This window comes from Anarrhichthys ocellatus, unplaced genomic scaffold (genome assembly GCF_004355925.1).
Source record: "Anarrhichthys ocellatus isolate YVR2014 unplaced genomic scaffold, GSC_Weel_1.0 scaffold34, whole genome shotgun sequence".
Classification (NCBI taxonomy): Eukaryota; Metazoa; Chordata; class Actinopteri; order Perciformes; family Anarhichadidae; genus Anarrhichthys; species Anarrhichthys ocellatus.
The window spans coordinates 4,711,849-4,731,946 of record NW_022280064.1 but is presented as its reverse complement, the minus strand read 5'-3'; the positions used below and the strand labels follow the sequence as shown (position 1 = coordinate 4,731,946).

At 38.8% G+C, this 20,098-nt stretch overlaps 2 protein-coding genes across 5 annotated transcripts in view; one reads left to right on the top strand and one right to left on the bottom strand.

The window, feature by feature from the left end:
- senp6a (SUMO specific peptidase 6a) overlaps window positions 1–10,657 on the bottom strand; it is an 18,410-nt gene extending 7,753 nt beyond the window's left edge. Inside the window, exons 1-9 of one of the 3 annotated variants that reach the window (XM_031866154.1) lie at window positions 10,552–10,657; window positions 6,612–6,708; window positions 5,929–5,989; window positions 4,985–5,091; window positions 4,072–4,233; window positions 3,587–3,607; window positions 2,927–2,994; window positions 1,558–1,661; window positions 914–1,319 (exon numbers count right to left, since the gene is read on the bottom strand). In XM_031866154.1, coding sequence (XP_031722014.1) covers window positions 914–1,319; window positions 1,558–1,661; window positions 2,927–2,994; window positions 3,587–3,607; window positions 4,072–4,233; window positions 4,985–5,091; window positions 5,929–5,989; window positions 6,612–6,708; window positions 10,552–10,582 — 1,057 coding nt within the window. In that variant the 5' untranslated portion in view covers window positions 10,583–10,657. The remainder of the gene's footprint in view (window positions 1–913; window positions 1,320–1,557; window positions 1,662–2,926; window positions 2,995–3,586; window positions 3,608–4,071; window positions 4,234–4,984; window positions 5,092–5,928; window positions 5,990–6,611; window positions 6,709–10,551) is intronic. The other 2 variants (XM_031866155.1, XM_031866156.1) reach the window with 2 other exon arrangements.
- Window positions 10,658–14,081: 3,424 nt separating this feature from the next.
- The window catches only part of filip1b (filamin A interacting protein 1b), a 31,038-nt gene continuing 25,021 nt past the window's right edge, over window positions 14,082–20,098 (top strand). For both annotated transcript variants that reach the window (XM_031865991.1, XM_031865990.1), the window contains exon 1: window positions 14,082–14,379. The gene's annotated coding sequence lies outside the window, so the exon portion shown is untranslated. The remainder of the gene's footprint in view (window positions 14,380–20,098) is intronic.

Here is a 20,098-nt window from a genome sequence, read left to right as displayed (position 1 = left end):
GAGATACTAAGTCAGTATTTTGAGATACTAAGTCAGTATTTTGAGATACTAAGTCAGTATTTTAAGGATTTAAGTCATTATTTTGAGATACTAAGTCATTATTTTAAGGATTGAAGTCATTATTTTAAGGATTTAAGTCATTATTTTGAGATACCAAGTCATTATTTTGAGATACCAAGTCATTATTTTGAGATACTAAGTCATTATTTTGAGATATTAAGTCATTATTTTGAAATATTAAGTCATTATTTTTAGATACTAAGTCATTATTTTGAGATACTAAGTCATTATTTTGAGATACTAAGTCATTATTTTTAAGTCATTATTTTGAGATACTAAGTCATTATTTTAAGGATTTAAGTCTTTATTTAGAGATAGTATCTCTAAATAAAGACTTAGTGATACTAAGTCTTTATTTTGAGATACTAAGTCAGTATTTTAAGGATTTAAGTCATTATTTTGAGATACTAAGTCATTATTTTTAAGTCATTATTTTGAGATACTAAGTCATTATTTTGAGATACTAAGTCATTATTTTGAGATACTAAGTCATTATTTTAAGGATTTAAGTCATTATTTTGAGATACTAAGTCATTATTTTTAGATACTAAGTCATTATTTTAAGGATTTAAGTCATTATTTTAAGGATTTAAGTCATTATTTTGAGATACTAAGTCATTATTTTGAGATACCAAGTCATTATTTTTAGATACTAAGTCATTATTTTTAGATACCAAGTCATTATTTTAAGGATTTAAGTCATTATTTTGAGATACCAAGTCATTATTTTTAGATACCAAGTCATTATTTTAAGGATTTAAGTCATTATTTTGAGATACTAAGTCATTATTTTGCGATACTCAAGTCAATCCTTCAGAATCTTTCCTTCTTCATCAGAACTGTTTGTACTCACTGGGGTCGTTGAGCTCGTGCCGCTGTGCCGCCGTCGCCCTCTTCCCTTTGTGGGCCGGGTGGTTCCTGGCTCCGTAGCAGCTGGACGTCCCGGCTAACAGAGGCGTCCTGCCGTTGCTCAGAGGCAGCAGGGTCCCCCTGGTGCTTATCATCCGTACGGGCAGAGGCTCCCCGCGGGGCCCCCTCATGGTCGCCGCCGGTTTGTAGAAGTTCTGCTGCTGCGGGCCGTTGGGTCCGGGGCACGGCTGGGACCGGATGGGGGGCCGGGGGGTCGGGGACGTCAGCGCGGCCGGCTGACACGGCGGCAGCAGAGCCGACCCGGTGCCACAGATCTGACACTTGCTGACGTCCTCGCTCGGCTTGTTGCACTTCAAGCACACCGTGTGGTAGACGGTCGGCCGCAGAGGCTGCCGATGAAGAAACTCCCGTTAACAAGCAGCTGACGAACAACGTCGGACACATTATCCCCTTATAAACGCCTTATGGATAACATGTACATTTAGGAATCCAAGACTAACAGAACATCATCTTTATCTTGTTTGTAGATGTTTTTGTGATCTTTTAGCTCTGTTTTGGTCTCCGACGACTCCTAAAAATAATATCTGACCAAATGCTTTCTGGGTAATGTAGTCCTTAGGCTCTTACCTCTGCTGCTTTGACCTGCGAGGGGAAAGTACAGCAGTCCTCCAACGGCTTCCTCTTCTGCTGGATGCGACGCTTCACGTTCAGCGTCTCCTCTTCTGAAAGATCTAACCACAAAACAATCAACTTATGGATCTGATTGATCATTACCTTACAGAAAACTACAGAACACCATCAACACCACCAGATGATTTAGGCAGCAATCAGTGCAGGTGAAAGAAGCAAGGAACAGCGTGATATAGTTCATAAGAATAATAAACATTAATGGAACTTTTTCAAAGATCTGATGAGCGATATTTGCCTTTGTTTAACCCTCTGAAGCCTGAAACCGGCCGGCGGGTTCTTTAAACAATCACCAAAACTACAGCGTTTATCAGCCAGAAACTGTAAAAACTGTCATAATCATCAGATTTTTATCTTTACGACGGTCCTTGAACACATCCGGTGTGAAACGTTACATTGTGAGCTCCTCAGTGAAACTATGAAGTCATGATTGATTCATCTGAGACCAACAGTCATGTGACAACAAGGAGGAGACACTTTGACTGAACTACAGGAAGTGAACACAGAGAGAGAGGAGAGGCTGGAATCACGTGAATAGTTTTATATATAAACAGCATGAGGAGCCTCCATTTGTTCCCAACATTGGTAACACTTGTGGACAATTTGAGAAATGTTGGATTTATAGATTCCAGTGTTTTACAATTTTTGTAAAACAAATTATCCAAGAAATTTAGATGTTGATGTTAAAACTCACTGCTGATCATTGAGGGCACGGCAGGTAAACTTATTCATATTATTATCATTGTGTTATATTATCTGGACGGGCAGAGGAGACAGTTCAGAGAGATTTTAGTGAGTAAATCAAACTGATGTTATTTTGAACACAAGGACGCTCTGTGTTGTTTTAATCTCTCTCTGAGCGTCCAAGAATTATTTTACTCACCTTTTGTATCTTCCAAAACTAAAAATAAATGGATGATGCATTTGGGGGAAACGCTTCCCACCAAGGTCACCTATATTTGATATCTTATCTCCGTGCTCGGTCAGAGAGCGAGTGTTTCATAAGCTTCTCCTCCCTCAGCGAGGCGCTTTGAGGATTAGATGTGGGAGGCCTGAGATCTCCTCCTCGTCTGGCAGGAGCAGCGAGGAGGAGATCGGCCAGACCGGACCGGCACACGCACGCACACACCAGTGTGTTCTGCCCAGCTAGAGGAACACAGTGTGCCCGTCGACATTCAGCAGCAGCTTCTCTTCAAAGAACAGTTTGAGAATGACTTTAAATAAATGAGTCTCCTCTGTGTGTGTGTGTGTGTGTGTGTGTGTGTGTGTGTGTGTGTGTGAGAGAGAGAGAGAGAGCTGTCGACTCTACCTGAGATCTCTGGACAGGTGAGGACGATGCTGTCCACTTCTACTGCTTGTTGGGTGGTGAAGTCTTTTCTGCAGGAGAGAGAAAAAGACAATGTGGTCAGTGAAAAATAGACCTTTTGTTATTTTAAAATAGAAGAAAATGACTCTACTTCTCTCTTGATTTATTACCTCAGTAAACATTGTAAACATGAGTTTATGGTCTCAATCTCTAGTTTCAAGTCTTCTTCAATACAGCATGATGTTCATTTAGTACATTATGGTCCATTTAGAGTCAAACAGACCATAAAGCAGGGGATGCTTTAGGGCGGGGCTACACGCTGATTGGCAGGTCTCTACCAGAGACGTATACGGCGTCTCTACGTCACTCTAAAACTAAAACCTCCTTAAACAGATGATGACTTTAGGTATGAATCAAACAAACAGGAGGAACTAGTGCATTTGTTGGGGACTGTTGTGGTGCTCTAGTGAGTGTTTGTGGCAGCAGGACGGTTTGGACTGGATTTAACATGTCAAGCTGTTGTTACTGTACAAACCACAGCAGCAACATAGCTCTGCTAATGTGGCATCAGTCAGTGTTCGTCAGACTCATTCATGATTCATCATGAGTGTGTCAGCAGCACAAACACCAGAGATAAACGTGAGGTGAGATCCAGTGACTTACCTCTCCTTCAGATCAAGGCTGCTTGAAGATACAAATCAAAAGACACAAACGTCTCACTGATGCAACTCAATCAAAGAGATTCTGTTCTTTACACCACATCTACTCAGAGGATGAAGCCAGAGATGGGTTTAAATCCCTCTCCTCTACATCACTGCCCTCCAGAAGAACAAACTGAGGATGAAGTTAAGGTTTACACGTCATGTTCCTGTATCCAGTATCTGTTCTCCACTGAGGGCCATTTATACAATCTAATGAGAGAAAGAAACTGATTTTTAAAAATGTTTAATGAAGTTGACGACAACTGCAAGAAAATAACATTTTGATTCAAACTTATAAAAAAGATCAAAGTATTTATTCGCTTCGTTTCTTCTTATTCCAGCCTGAGAATCTTCATGTTCTCAAGTTCCCTCCAGCAGTATACTTCCCGTTTACTTCCTGCCACATGATGGGAAGTGTAGTTCATAAACGTAACGTCTGCGTCTCACCTTTGGACCGGTTTGCGGACTGCAGAGGGCATCTGAGCGTGCTGAAAGTGTCGCCCCTGGAGGACGATTCCCGGCGACGGCGCCGGCGCCGGACTGATGATGAAATAGTTTGTTCTGTTCAGGACGATGGGGGGGGACGATGCTACTGAGAGGGGGACGTCGCTGCAGGAGGGGGAGTCAAAGGAGGGAGGCCAAAGGGGGGGGGGGGGGGGAGTCAAAGGGATGCAAAACAAACGTAAATATTAAGAAATCATGAGAACACAGAATATGAACATAACTTAAACGTTATTTAATCAGATCTATAATGTTTAGTTGATCTAAAAAAGGTTTATTTTACCTTTTAAATCTCTTTTTAAAAAGAGTGTTTTCTTTGTTATTTTATTCCATTCATTATTTACTCATTCGTTACCTTATGAATACATTATTTATCTTTTACTTTATTAGATTGATGGCCGGTAAAGCACTTTAATTTATACCTTTTTTAAAAATTGTATTTATTTAACTATTTGTCCGTAGACGTTCCCGTCACTGAGTTCACAGGAAACTATGTGATAAACAAACACAATTAGAATTAAGATTTATCATCTGTATTTGTTTTATGTTTCTATAAAATACTTCCAGTAAAAAAAAACAAAAAAAAATGACATAAAACTGGTGTAGAAAGTAATAAAACTAATTCTCAGGTTAAAAAATAAATTAAAAATCTACATTAAAAAGAAAGAGACTTGAATCTGATTTATTATTATTTTAAATAAATAGCAACAAGTGAAGACAAACATGATTCTTCTCAAAGAACTGAACTCGTTTATTACATATTTATGACTTGTTTTAAATGTGTTTTCATTAATAATCACATTCCAGACTTCATATGAATATAAATATATATATGAATATAATACATATAGTAGAGTACCTGAGTCTTTTGGGCGCCAGCTTGTTCAGAGGCCTCATGTGATTATTTGGCCGGTTTTCATAAGTTCTCAACGGATCAGAAGAAGTGAAGTGTCTCAGAGCAGGAGACTGAGGAGACACACACACACAGAGAAACAAAGACACACACACACACACACATACAGAAACAAAGACACACACACACATACAGAAACAAAGACACACACACATACAGAAACAAAGACACACACACACACACACACACACACAGAAACAAAGACACACACACACACAGACACACACAAAATAAACATTAAGACAATTATTTTTTGTATTCCAAGTTTTCTGAAATGTTGTGTTTAAATATGCAAATGAGGCATTATGTAATGGTAACTTTTGGTGAATTTAGGAGAAATCAACAGACGTAAATAGAACTGAACTAAGCATGAAGAGAAGTTACCAGAACATGTTTATTAGATACTTTACTTCCTCATAGTTTTACATCTGACAAAATCTAGTGTGAATGATCCTTTACAGGACAATCAGAGGCCAAGAGGCCACGCCCACTCACAACAACAACAACAACAACAACAACACCACCACCAAGCAGCAGCCCTGGAGGCCTCCCAGAGCACCCCAGCAGTGTTGGCTCATGGACTGCCGGGGCCCTTCGGGGGCCGTCCTTCTGTCTGCAGGACCAATCAGAGAGCTAAGCTGGGAGACCACATGACCAGCGGTGAGAGTCAGAAAACAAGAGGAGGAAGAGGGAAGAGGAAAAGATAAAGAAGAAGAAGACAAAGATGAAGAAAATGATGATGAAGAAGAAGATGACGAAGACGTAGACAAAGGGGACTAAGAAGAAGACCAAGAAAAAGAAGAAGAGGAAGACAAAGAAGAAGAAAAATAAGACAGAAAAAAGAAGCAGACGACGAATAAGACGAAGAAGAGTTCAGGGAGGAGCTTTACCTTCTCCTCGGGGGAGCTGGGCTGCTGCCGGTCCATCTCCTCCATGCTCACCACGCTCACACTGAGGACACACAAACAACACACATGTGTTCAGACTACTGTGTGTGTGGGTACACTCTATTTTAATCTGTGTCTACATCTGTGTGTCTGTGTGCATCGGTAGATTCTACGGTTTGACCGATGGTATTTAAACTGCTTCATCAGAGAAAGCACACCTGAGCTGCTCACTACACACTTTTACATTCAATTTATTAAAAACTATTTATTTTGATAATCTATTACTTGTTTCATTTATTTATCAAGTAAAAACTACAATTTATTTCTGGTTCCAGATTCTCATAATTTTAAGTTTTATATTTATATATCATATAACCTAACTGCATAGATTAAGAATTGATTGAAATATTTTAATAATATAATTAATAAAAGTGTCATTAGCTGTAACTCTAGTATCTTAAAATTAAGAATAAATGTGCAAAAAAAAAAGCATTTAAATAGTTAAGAAGGTGCAAAGAAAGTTGCATTTCGCTGCAGCTTTCTTTAATAGTTTTACGAGGAGGAGGAAGCTCTTCTGTCCCGATGATCAATATCTACTGTCAGGGTTTACATGCACATGTGTTTTATAGTGGGGCTGCTGCACTAACAGGAGCGCTGAGTAGTTCATCATCATGGGGGGTGCTTACTCATGGTTGCTCTCTTCTTCACCGTCACCAGAGAGAGAGAAGCTCCAGTTGTTGTGCTTGTAGCCTCCGTCTCTTCTGGTCTCTGATCGATCCAGAGCTTCAATAAGACGATAAAAACCAGAGTCACACTCAGGACACCGAGGTCAAAACACAAGACTTTAGGTTCCTTTATAATTCTGCATCTTTCTGTAAATATTAATAAAAATACACTCATTTCGGTGAGGTTAAAGTTTGAATAAATAAAGAGAATTATTACAACACAGCATATTTGTGGCATGGGAGTATAGTAAAGCACAATTAGAGCAGCTGCAAATCACATTCAAGTCGATGTCAAAACACAGATTTACCCAAAACTTAAAGTCCTTTATGTAAAGCAGATTATAGGCCACATTTCCGACAACAAACAAAACTACCATAACAATGTAAAACACCTTCGTTACCAAGAGTTCACCTCCAACCCGAGTCTTTAGAATACGTCAACAAGTGAAAATGGCAACTCGATTTTAAGTTTCAGCAACCAAAAGCTGATTCCTGGTTGCCAGGTTAACGTTTATCCCTGAATATAGAAAATAATTGTCCGATCAGTTGACAGTATTAATAATAAGTTTGTCTTATTTCTTTGTCTTAAACAATTAGGATTAATCCAGGCACTGTCAAATGTCATGAATGATTTAATGCTAATAATAATAATAATAATAATAATTAAGAACTGATCTTACAGAGTTTGTCAAAATAATTAAGCTTACTTTACATATACTGTGTTTGCCCAGATTTCTTTATCTAAATGACTGTACAACAGATGTCGCTGTCCATTTCCTTTCCTTTTGTTTCCTTACATACAGTATATGTCCATAATAAAGAAAAGGCGAGACGTTAAGGTCACAGACGCAGCGACTCTAAACAAAAGAACTCTTTAACGTCTGCTGGATGTCGTTGAGGAGGAAAGTTACGTGTTTTCCCATGAGGCCCTGGCTTCCTATTTCTTCTCCAAATCAACTGAAATTTGTTAAGTGAATATCAAAAACAATGGGCAATAATAAACCACACAAAGCAGAGGACTCAAATGTGAAACTTCCTTCTTTAAAGCAAAGAAACGAAGAGACTTCTTCTTCTTACGTCTTAAACCCAGCGACCTCTCACTCGTCATCTTGTTAATGCGAGTTATCCATCTGGCTGTGAGCCCGGCAGGTACACATCAGTTAAAACCTCCATCTTGCCTTAAAAGCTGCGTCTTTTTTTTGTGTGTGCACCCACCCCCACGGCCTCCACACAAAAAGCTTCTGCTCTTCCTGTGCAGCTGCACAAGTGGATAAGCAGACGTTGAGGAGATGAGACAGAAAGAAAAACGCTGCCTGTTTTAAGTGCATCATCCATTTCAGGGGTAATTTTAAAAAATGACAAGAAGAGGTTCAGAAATCATGAATCACGTTATGATCCCAGAGTCAGTCATCTGGATCAATCCTGCAGGAGCCAAGTGAAGCCGGTTCTAATCTCCTCTCTCCAGCAAATACACAGAGTCTGGATCCAGCTCCATGAATCACAACCAAAGCTCCCGATCATGTCGGTGAGGAGGACACCGGGCTCCCCGCTGAGCTCCGGGACACTCGTTTATTAGGACCCACAGACACGGGTCATCCAAACAGACTGAAGCGAGAGGCGTTAGTGCAGCCTGAAGGAGAACTTTGACTCTCACGTGATCAAATCCAAACAGCTCACAACAACACTCAGAGGAAGAGGAACTCTTCTGTATGTCAAACATGAAGCTTATCAACCAAAACACAGGATTCCTAATGAGACCCTCTGGCAGCGGTTTCACCAAAAGCTGCAACATCAGATCATTTCCTCTCCTTTTTGACACCAACAATGAACCGCAACCTCAACGGTTCGAGTCCATCTCCACATTATTGCTATCCAACAACAGCATTAAATACCCTGAAAGTATCACAGAAAGCAGACATGTTTCGCTTATTAAAGCTCACTAAACAAGCAGCCCGAGCATGTCCAATCCCTGAATGACTCCTAAATGGATCTGCATGATTTGCATGTGAATCATTTGGGAAACTTGACACTGACAACACATCTGCATATCGCTCCTGTGCAACGAGACCCTGCCACTAAATATCTTCAATGATACGTTGTTGTTGCCAGGCAGGTTTCCTTTTAAACAACGCTGGATGTTGAAGCTCGAATATGAACTGAAACAAGTTTAAACTGTCAAGTAGAGAAAGTCTCGTCTCTTATTAGTCCCAAAGTTAGACTTTTACATTTAAACCTGGTTTGCTTGTTCGGCTGCTTGTGTTTAGACAACAATTAGGAACTTTAGCATCTTTTGTTACCAGATAATGACGGCATTGCTCTATATCTTTCTTGTTATTTAAACATATCCCATGGGCTGCTGTCGAGTGGTCTAAAATATGAAGACCGTTGTCTTTTTCTAACCACTTCTCCTTGATCTCAATGAGAAACATCGTGAGGTTGAGCATAGAGATGTGACGGAGAAATAAGGATGTTATTGACGTGCGTCGCTTTAAATGTTGCTGCCACACACATGGCATCATCTCCTTACCTTTCATCAAGGACGGTCCAGTGTATCCTTTGCTAAAGGAGATAAGAAAGGACGCATTGAAGCACCTTTTCCTTAGCAGTTAGAGAATTCAACCAGCTCTCATCATGATACTTCCTGGTCATTTCCCTTCAGATAGGAAGCTTCCTCAGCAAGAAAATACCGCAGCACAAAACCAACACCTTAGTGTGTCTCTTAATACTGTCTGACTTCCTGTCTGAGGCTCTCAGCTCAAAGCCCATTGGTTCCTACTGATGAAAGTAGCAACCAATTAAATACACATCACAAACATATATAATTTAATTCATTAAATATACAGCTGGTCACTGTAGTTTTTTATCAAACAAATAGGAGGAAATAGTGCATTTATTAGGGACTACTTTCAGCGGCGGATTAATCCACATTTGGTGCTCGAGTGAGTGTTTGACCGAGTCTGAATAAACTACAGTGTGTGCGTGTTCATGGAGATAAAGGAACAACAGTTAGATTATTAATGTGTTTTTAATGGAGATCTAAGAGATAGTTTATACATTCACTGTTGGTTTTGGTCTTTTTATGGGATTCTTTGACATGAAGAAAAATATAGAATATCTCCACACGTCTCTCTTATAGAAATAGTGGTTTAAAAAATGATTATAATTGACAAATTAGATATCGTTTTTCCTCCTTGAACAAAAGTTAACGGTACCCTAGTTCATATGGCTACATCTCTGTTCCCCTGTCCTCATGATACTGCCACTGAGCAAGGCAGTAGTGACATATTTAACCCTATCAAGCTCTTCTTCTTCTTCTTCTTCTTCTTCTTCTTCTGTCTGTGAAACTCCTCACTCAAATGTGTTTAATTATGTTTTTATATGTATTTATTTACGTTTTTAAGTGAGTGGCCTCTTAACTTAAGATGTGAACTATGAGACAAAGTGAAGACAATAACAGAAATGAGTTAAAGCATTGAAAACACACTGGGAACATTTTCTGTTTACAATTAATGATTAGCCAAGCTAATAGTCGAAACTAACACGTTAGCCTGATAGCTTGGAGGCCACTTAACGTTTTATATCGTTTATTATAAAAGTGTTTATGTATTGTAATGTGTTGTTCAAACGTCATTTGGCTAAAAAGCCGAGAAAAACAAAAAATAAAAAAGGTAGGAAAGAGGCCCGTCTCACATCCAGAACCAGCTACCGTCAGCGCTAACGGTGCTAGCTTAAAGCCACCTAGCATTAAGATGCTAACGTTAGCCGCTTTTTAGCACCACACATACATTTTTTGGACCATTTATACTGCGGACCCAGCAAAGCAGGGATCTCCGAGGACTGTGTGGTTCCGGGGGGGGGGTAAAACAAATGGCGACCGGAGCACTGGAGTGTCACATCTTACCTTCGAGAAAAAAGCTTCGATTGTGGGCCATGTTTTTATTCCATGATCCTCCTCAGATGATAGGTGGTGCTCATCGGAGACCGGATCTATGTAGCAGCTCGACTGCTGCTCCGATCACCAAAGCGGAGAAAGCTAACGCACGAACACACGTCACTGCCGGAACTTAAACTATGCCTTCAGAATAAAGGCTTTCCCCCCTTTTTTTTGCAATAAAATAGAGTAAATAAAACAATCCTTTATTAGTCCCGCAGTGGGGGAATTTACAGGATTACAGCAGCATAGTGGAGTATATATATATATATATATATATATACAGTGTAGTGCAAACAAGATACATAGTAAAAAAAACACAAGATCAAAACAAGTATAATAAATAAGTAAATAAGTAATAATAATAAAACAGTAATAATAATAATAATGAAACAGTAAAGAATATTAAATATAAAAAAGGTTAAAAAATATACAATAACTACAATAGTACATATAAATTGAGTTTTAATATTGACAATTTGTGAAATTGTACATGTGCAATTGTTCAATAAAAAAATTAGTAAAATCTAAACGCTAATCTTTAAATTATAGAATGGCAAGAGGCAGTGATGGAGGAAGTATTGTTCATATATTTTACTTCAGTAAAAGTACTTTTAAAACACTGCAAAAGCCCTTCATTGAAAAAGCTACTTCAGTAAAAGTATGTAAATATAATCTGGATAACGTGTTTTAAGTATTAAAAGTATAGAAATGTCTCCTGTGACTTTTCTACTGTTATATATTATATCATTAGAATATAATTACTCATGCGATAATGTAAAAGAGAGATTAAAACTGTTTAAATTAGTTTTGATCTAATAACTGATCATTATTTTTGTTATGGATTAATCTGCTGAGGATTTTATCCATTAATTAATGTATTGTTTGTTTTATGAAAGTAGTGAAAATAGTGAGAAATGTCATCAAAATTTCAGTCTAAAGTGACATCTTTACAATGTTTGTTTTTTCACTTGTTTTATTTTGAAGGTAAATTCCGGAAGTCCCTGTTTTAACCTCGGTGGTTTGGATGCCTGCTAACCTGCTCTGTGCATGAGCCTAGAGTATGTATGTGTGTGTATGGCAACTTTTTATTCCGACACAGACATGCACACATATGTTTTTTTATCTTCTGCAGGAATATTAATTAAATATTAAACTATAATGCCAATTATAATAAAAAAGGAAAGTAAAAAAGCTCATTATAATGTCATATTTGAGTAATTATGAGACCATGTCAAAAGATGGAAAATTTAAAAAGAGTCAAATAAACACCTTTCAATAAATGGATTTTTTCATGTAATTATAAAATATTTCTAAATCCTAATGGAACTATTTTACTTTTTATTTTGTATTTACTTATTTAACAGCAGGATCGTGTGATAATCATATATTATTAAATGAGTAATACTTTATTATAAGACAGAGATACAAATAAATGCCAAACAACAGTCTGGAGGTTAGGATCCATATTGTGCACCAGTTACATGAAGAGCCGATGATCAGAGGTAGGTGGCGATGTTCCTCATTAAAATGAATGAATAATAACCATCAGTATCATGATGTCACTGCAGACATTGTAAAACTGCTATTTTAAAACTGCTATTTTAAACTGTACACCCTAAAATGTTGTAGATTAAATACATTAAATGTATTATACTATTATCATTTGTTATGATCAGATAATTTCTTACGATGTACATATAGTCATGTCACTGTTATAAAGAGCTTTTCATTGTGTTTGTGCACAGATTAAACAGAATTAATGAGCTTTAGATGTGTAGGTAGGTCTGTTCTTGAACTTGGAGCCAGATTAGCTGTTTCCCTCTGCTTCCAGTCTTTATGCTAAGCTAAGCTAATTGCCTCCTGCTTCACACTTAACACTGACATGAGATTGCTGTCGATCCTCTCATCTAACTCTCGGAAAGAAAGAAAGGAAATAAGCGTCATTTCCCACATCGTTTAACTCAACATGTCATTACCATTAGCAACGCTGCAGCTGCATCAGAGCACAGCACAGCACAGTGTCCAGCAGTATATATATAAATATAAATATAGTTCATGATCATTCACAGTGAAATGTGCAGCGCTGCAGCTCATTAGAGTGAACTGAGTCATGGTCTCCTCCGTTAAAGCCCTGAGATGATGATCACACAGCGGTTCTTGTCTGCAGAGGCTCGAATTGATGGAGAGTTAGAGATAAAACAGGAGCGGTGGCAGCTGTTTGGTGAATGTGTGAGTGCAGGAAAAAGTCTGGGTGGTGAACCAGTGAAAACATTTAAATTATTATTCCATTTTGCCATGCAGTTTTGTGCAGACATTCACGTTCCCCAGAGGATGAATTCCAATCATTTTGATGATCCATTATCATCAACTGCAGGTCAAAATTTGCATGGTTCCTGTCGAACATCTCACAATGTTCTGCATGCATTGGAGGATAATTTGTTACAGATGTTAACGTTTCTGAGATGATTTATCCTCTTCCTTTTGCACCATCATGACGTAAACTTTATAGTCCTTTATCAAAAAAAGGAAAAATTCCTTTTCCTTCGTCTCTTCCTCGTGGCCACCAAGAGACCATCAGAGGACCGCCAGGAGACCACCAGCAGACCACCAGGAGACCATCAGGGGACCATCAGGGGACCGCCAGGAGACCACCAGCAGACCACCAGGAGACCATCAGGGGACCGCCAGGAGACCACCAGCAGACCACCAGGAGACCGCCAGGAGACCACCAGCAGACCACCAGGAGACCATCAGGGGACCGCCAGAAGACCATCAGAACACCACCAGGGGACCGCCAGCAGACCGCCAGGAGACCATCAGGGGACCGCCAGAAGACCATCAGAACACCACCAGGAGACCATCAGGGGACCATCAGGGGACCACCAGAAGACCATCAGGAGACCGCCAGGAGACCATCAGAACACCACCAGAAGACCACCAGAAGACCACCAGAAGACCATCAGGGGACTACCAGAACACCACCAGGAGATCATCAGAACACCACCAAGAGACCACCGGTTTGCAATAACTGAGAATTTTCATACTGGAGGAGATATTATTTTTCTCAAAATCTGACATGAATCCCATGAGGGATTTCTAACCAGCATCTGTTATTAAAAATAACAATCTTAGCGTCGTGTGCAGCCCGGATCTCTCACTGTTTGTGTGGCTCAAAATACAAATCAGATTTCCATTTAAAACAAATTCAATCTGATTTAAAAATGAATTTCATCCAAATCCAACTCAACATATGTTGTATCTTTGGCATCTTCACAACCTCGACTGGTATTTAAAGGGTTGTGGCTTTGAGAAATAGAAATAAACAAAACAAACCTGCAAAGTAACACAAGTTAATGCAAAACCTCACTACAAGCTGAGCCGAACCGAGCCAGGAGGAGGAGGAGGAGGAGGAGGAGGAGGAGGAGGAGGAGGAGCAGCTCAGAGCTCAGCTGTCCGGGGTTTGTTAAAGCCTCAGTCAGTTCAGCTGCTAACACAGACTGAGAGCACATGTTAAATATAGAGCAGACTCTCACTGCTGACCGGGAACAAACAACTGACTTTATTCACGAGTTTCTGTTTCTGTCCTCAGACGAAGCTTCACGCCTCCAACTGTGGCAAGAGAAGAAGAACAAGTGCAGAAGAAGAAGAAGAAGCTCAAGAGGAACGCTGGAGGAGGGAAGACTGATTTGAGAAACTGTCATGTTGTGACGGATTGTCAGTGAACTCATCAAAGAGGAACGGAGTCACTTTTTTTGGGATTGAACAGCTGTGAGACCTTTTACCTGCTGAGACCAGGTGAGACGAAAGGTGTGTGTTAGACTGTGAAGTTTCATTTCATTTAAAATGTTTAGTTACATGGTGGAAGAACAAAATATCACATATCTGATAATAAACAAATTAAAAATTCACAAATATTGTTTAAAAAAATCTATAAATTAAGGAAAACTATTGAATAAAAAACATGAATGCTTTTCACACTATTCAAATATCATAAAAAATAATATTCTCTGACATGGATGATATCAGTGCTGAGGTGATTTGTCGATTAATAGAATTTGATATTTATTAGTAATTTATTAAATGAAAACAATATCTGATAACAGCTTCTGGAATTTATTTATTTTGTTTCGTAATGATTTTTGCTGAGAAAAAACCCCTTAAGATGTGTTTTTATCAGCAGAATGTACTTGTAGTATCAAAAGTATAAGTACTGATATGCGGACAGAATTACTGCGATCAGTGTTATATTATTATAATATTGGATCGATATCACTGAGGCGTTCATTTTGAGATCCTGTAGAGAGGCTCCAAGTTAAAGCTTGAAAGACTTTATTATTTGAGTTTACATCACGCATACATGATGCATATTCATAAACAAATATGAGCTTCATCATGTTACAAACTCATTCGAAACGGGGGCGATCAATTCAAACTTTTAAACATCATTTTGTCTCAGAGGGCTTTAAAATATAAATAACATAAAACATCCACTGATCCTCAGATGTGAGGAGGAAAACCTTCTCTAAGACAGATATTAGTAAGTAAAGTCCATAAAACATGATGCAAAGTAGATATAAAGTGCGATAAGTTTAGGAGTAGTGAGTTACTGGAATGAACTGACTCAGGAATGACTCTGAGTTATGACTCCTTCATTCACAGCCCAGTAAAAGCTGGTTTCAGGAAGCCGTACACATTAGAGACCACGTTAATTTAATGGATCTTTATAGCGCGGTACTTAAGCTCTGCTCTCTGGGAGGGGGAGAACAGCTGCTTTTATGAAACGTACAAACACAGAGAGGACACGAAGCAGCAGACCAAACACAAGGAATAGACGCTTATTCTGTAGAACAACTCATAAGAGCATTTTAAAACTACTAACGTGTATTTAATGTATCAAATAAATCCATTTGATGATGCTGAACGCTGTCGTTCAGGTTTGGTTAGGATGAGGGAAACATCACGGTTTGGGTTAAAGTAAGTACTTTGTTATAATTAGGAGATCTTTGTCATCGTGGTCACAATAATAATAATTATTATAATGATAATAATCATAAGAAAAAGTAGTATTAGTGTAAAAGTAGCTCTTTTTGTCACCGTCCTACTGCAGCTCAATGGGGAAAAACAAAGATGACTGATGCTGTTGTTCTCCTTCATGAGATATTCATGTTCCCCACAGGATATATTATTATAAATACAAATATTACTTTGGTGATCCCCAGATTTTATCGTGTATTTAGTTTATGTCTTTGCAATGTGACTGGTATTTGGTGGCGTTTGATGAACACTGATAATGTGTCAAACAATCGAAAGGGTTCATCCCCTGGGGACCATGACCATAACAAAGGTGCTCTAAAGGTGGAGCTAAATAAAAGATTTTAATGTCATCGGAATCAAAATCTTGGTTTATTGTCGAGTAGGTTTTCACATTTAAGGAATTTACTTTTTTTTTTTTGGTGGCAAACATAAAACAGAATGAGAGAAAATGAAATAAAAAGTAAAAGCATGAATTGCAAAAATCAAGAAACATAAATATAGACAAGAAGAAAATGTCAATAAAAATATACAAAAATACTTTAACAAATATGTACGAGAAACATAAATATAGACTGGCAGTAAAATAGAATAAAAAAAATATAAAAAATACAACACCAATATGTAGAAGAAACACAAATATAGACGAGAAGACGAATATAATTCAAATATGACAAAAATACAACAAAAAATAATTATTCAAAATCATCGTTGTTAGGAAAATAGTTTCAGACATTTAGTAAATAACTCTGCTGAGGTTCAGTGTTTGTTTCAAAGACACAATAAGAAATCAAACCTGTGACATCTCAAAGTCAGGACAGTGTGTCTACTGTTCTGTTCTGTTCTGTTCTAGTTAAATATGGAAAATGTTCCCCTTTTGATTTACGTTCCAAACAGTAAACAGAGGCGCTCTCTGCCTCCCCCTCCTCTGTGTTATCGTACCCAGCATGCATTGCCCCGCCCTGATCTCCTGGGACCTTTCTCTCCATTAATAGCTTCTTTTTTTCCTCCACTGTTTTCATTGCAAGACATTTTCAATCCTTTTGTGAAGCTGATATGTGGAAGGGGTTTGTTTTTAACAAAATGCTCACAAACTTTAACAAACATCTTTAATTTTATGTCATTTTTACGAAGATATTTTCTTTTACTGAAGTTGAAACTTGATTTGTTTGCCTGGTCCGTCTGTCAGCAGGATATAAAGATCTAATTTATCAACAGGTTTCTGTACAATGTGGTGGGAAGCAGATCGGCTCCGAGCCAACACACCGCTGATTAGCTTCTGGTGTCGATCCAATTTAGGGATTTTCCAAACAGTTGTTACGAATCCTCAAGGGCTGTTGAAAGGGTCAGAACATCAGTTCCACTTAAAATGTCGTGTGAACTCTGTGGTTAATACCAAAGACTGAATATAAGAAGTGGACGTAGTCATGGTGCGGTCACCCATTGGTTGTGGACTGATGTGTTGAAGCCTTGAGTTTGGCAATTTTGCCGTCGCCATCTTGGAATACGGCCGTCGCCTTGTTGTTGTTGTTTTGGCAACCAGTGAACAGAAAGTGATTATATGTGGACTGAGGAGGAGTGATGTAGAGACGCCGTATATGTCTCTGGTAGAGACCTGTCAATCACCGTGTAGCCCCGCCCTAAAGCATCCCCTGCTTTATGGTCTGTTTGACTCTAAATGGACCATAATGTACTAAATGAACATCATGCTGTAGTGAAGAAGACTTGAAACTAGAGATTGAGACCATAAACTCATGTTTACAATGTTTACTGAGGTAATAAATCAAGAGAGAAGTAGAGTCATTTTCTCATAGACTTCTATACAACCAGAGGAGTCGCCCCCTGGTGGTCACTGGAGAGAATCATTGATCTTTATTGGTTACTGTAATGGTGTGTGAGTCTTCTCCTGTTGGACGGGCCAGGATTATTCCTCTCTCATGAGTTTCATGAGTCATTCCTCACGTCACTGAAGTTGCTGGTGGGCTGACCACAAACCTCTTGAGATTCATCAGCACTTTGCAGCTAAACAGCTTGTAAGAAACAACTTAAAAATGACGTGAAACCAGCAGCGGCCCGTTACTCTCATGATATGCTGCCCCACTCTCTCACCCCTCTCCCCTCTCCCCTCTGGTTACTCCCAGACTTTATGAGGGAAGTGACTTCATGCTCAATCCATTTGAGAGGCATGTGAGACTTGGCTGCTGCTCGGCTGCATGTCGGGAGTGATGTCAGCTTTCTGGACTGGTCACCGCTGATTAGAGCTCTCCAACGTAAAAAACAAACCTGCCTCGTCTCAGCTCACGACGACTGACGTGGTCTGGGAATATATTGTTATTTGGACAGTAAAAGAGATATTTGTTATATTGGGTGTAATGGAAAAGGAGTGTCTCAGATGTGGTAGCTAAGGAGTCATGATGGGACATTTAGCTGAAAAAATAAATCAAAAACAGACAAAGAAAGCAGAATTCTGCTCTTTAAAAACAATCAAAAACAGAAGCAGCTTTGATAGAATGATTGTCTGCATGCTGATGGCCAGCATCTGATCTTTACAATAATAAAACTGAGCATACTTCCTCATTCATGATCACGTGGATAACATACAAGATTATTTGTATCTGTTTGTCAATGACCATTATATTCTTTCATAAATATGTTATTTATAAGAGCAATAACAACATTTAGGCTGTTGGATACAGGGGCAGATATAAGGAGGATCCCTCCTGATGTGTAGAACCCAATGAAATGTTAAAACTGCACATTCATGGTCCCCAGAGGATGAATCCGTCTGACCTCCGTGATCATCTGACTTTTCATTCAGCACCACCATCAGTTCATATTAACATTTTTAATATGAGCAAATACCTGCAGAACTAATAACGTTTCCAACCTCGGCTGTACTCTTGTGTTTACTGCTAATTAGCGCAAGTTTTCATGCTGACATGCTAAACTAAAAATGGTAAATATGGTGAAGGGTATACCTGCATTTTATAACTTTTAGGACTTAATGATTTAACTAAGGATTATTATTTGTATTGTGAAGTTCATTTACCCTAAAAACTGAATAATCTGCTGAGTTAGAGACGTCTCTCTCTTAATTTAGGTCTATGGGGGAAAGTCTTTTTTGGGGCCCTATGGCATCACACGATGGACACGGAAATTGTAATTCCCCAGTTTGGGCAGAATGTAAAATTAGCTTCAGAGCCTGGCCCTCTTCCTGGGGGCTTGTAGTGAGCATGTTAGCATGCTAACATTAGCATTCAGCACCTCGTGCAGGGCTGCAGACTCTTAAGTCTCGTTGCTTGATGGTCGTGTATCTTTAAAACTGTTTTTTGGTTTAAATTTCTAACTGTAAAGTCAAACCTCAGTGTTTCTGAAGCCTGTGTCACGAGGACAAAATGATACAAGTTTTGTTTTAATCTTGTTTGAATATCAGATATTACGTTTTGTGATCTCATGACTAAACGACCTCATTATCATTATGAGATAACAATAATCAATCAGCTGGTATTTGCTTAAGTTCTGTTCCAGTTCGTCTGCGATGTGGCTTCACTGACTGACGCTCATGAGGAGAATGGCAGCGGCACAAAGCACAGGCGCAAACTATTACCTTGGTATGTAGAGATGACGAGATGATTAAGCCGTGACCCTGAGATAACTGGAGTATGAACCAGCACGGGGCTATGAGGTCACAGTTTCCAGCTGTGACATCATCGCAAAAGCAGACTCAACTCATTGTTTTATGATGTCGAGATGAAAGAAGGGGGAGACTGAGAGAGACTTTAAGTGGGATTGTAGATGTTCAAACTTCCTTTTTTTCTGATAACTTTTAGGACTTTCTCTGAAAAAAGATTGAGCTTCAAAGCACATTCCGTACCAGAAGGTCCATTTAGTAGCTGTTCTGGAGCTTTCCATCATATCACATGATCTTCATGAAATATACCAACAATAATGTAACATTACATTATGTCTTGGTTTACTTTAATTACTTAAATGTATCTCACAAATGTATATGTAACTTAAATACATCTTATTTTTTAACTATTTCACTTTTAAGGGTTTTCATTGTTACTCCAGCAGCTATTATTCATTATCATTGACAGCAGTGTTAATATACGTGTAACGTTTAAGTTAAAGGTGATTTTAGGTCAATTCTTACCATGTTAATGTTGATTAAAAGGAGATTTATTAAAGGAGAACTGTGGCCTGCAAAGCAACGAGTGACTGAAGAACAATCCAGGATTACATTCACAACCCTTCACTTCAGTCTGATTCCTCTGTTGTGAATACATTCAAAACTGAGACTCTTTAAAAGGCACTTTGACCTGCTTGTGAACCCGGAGCGCTCAGCCGTCGTGCAGATTTCCTCTGACTGAACGTAACGTGCTGCAGCTAACAATCCCACAGACTGAAACTCTGTTTTTCATCCAGTGGCCTCAGTAGCCGTTACCTCCCAGACTTCTCTCACACCGTTTTACAAGCTCAG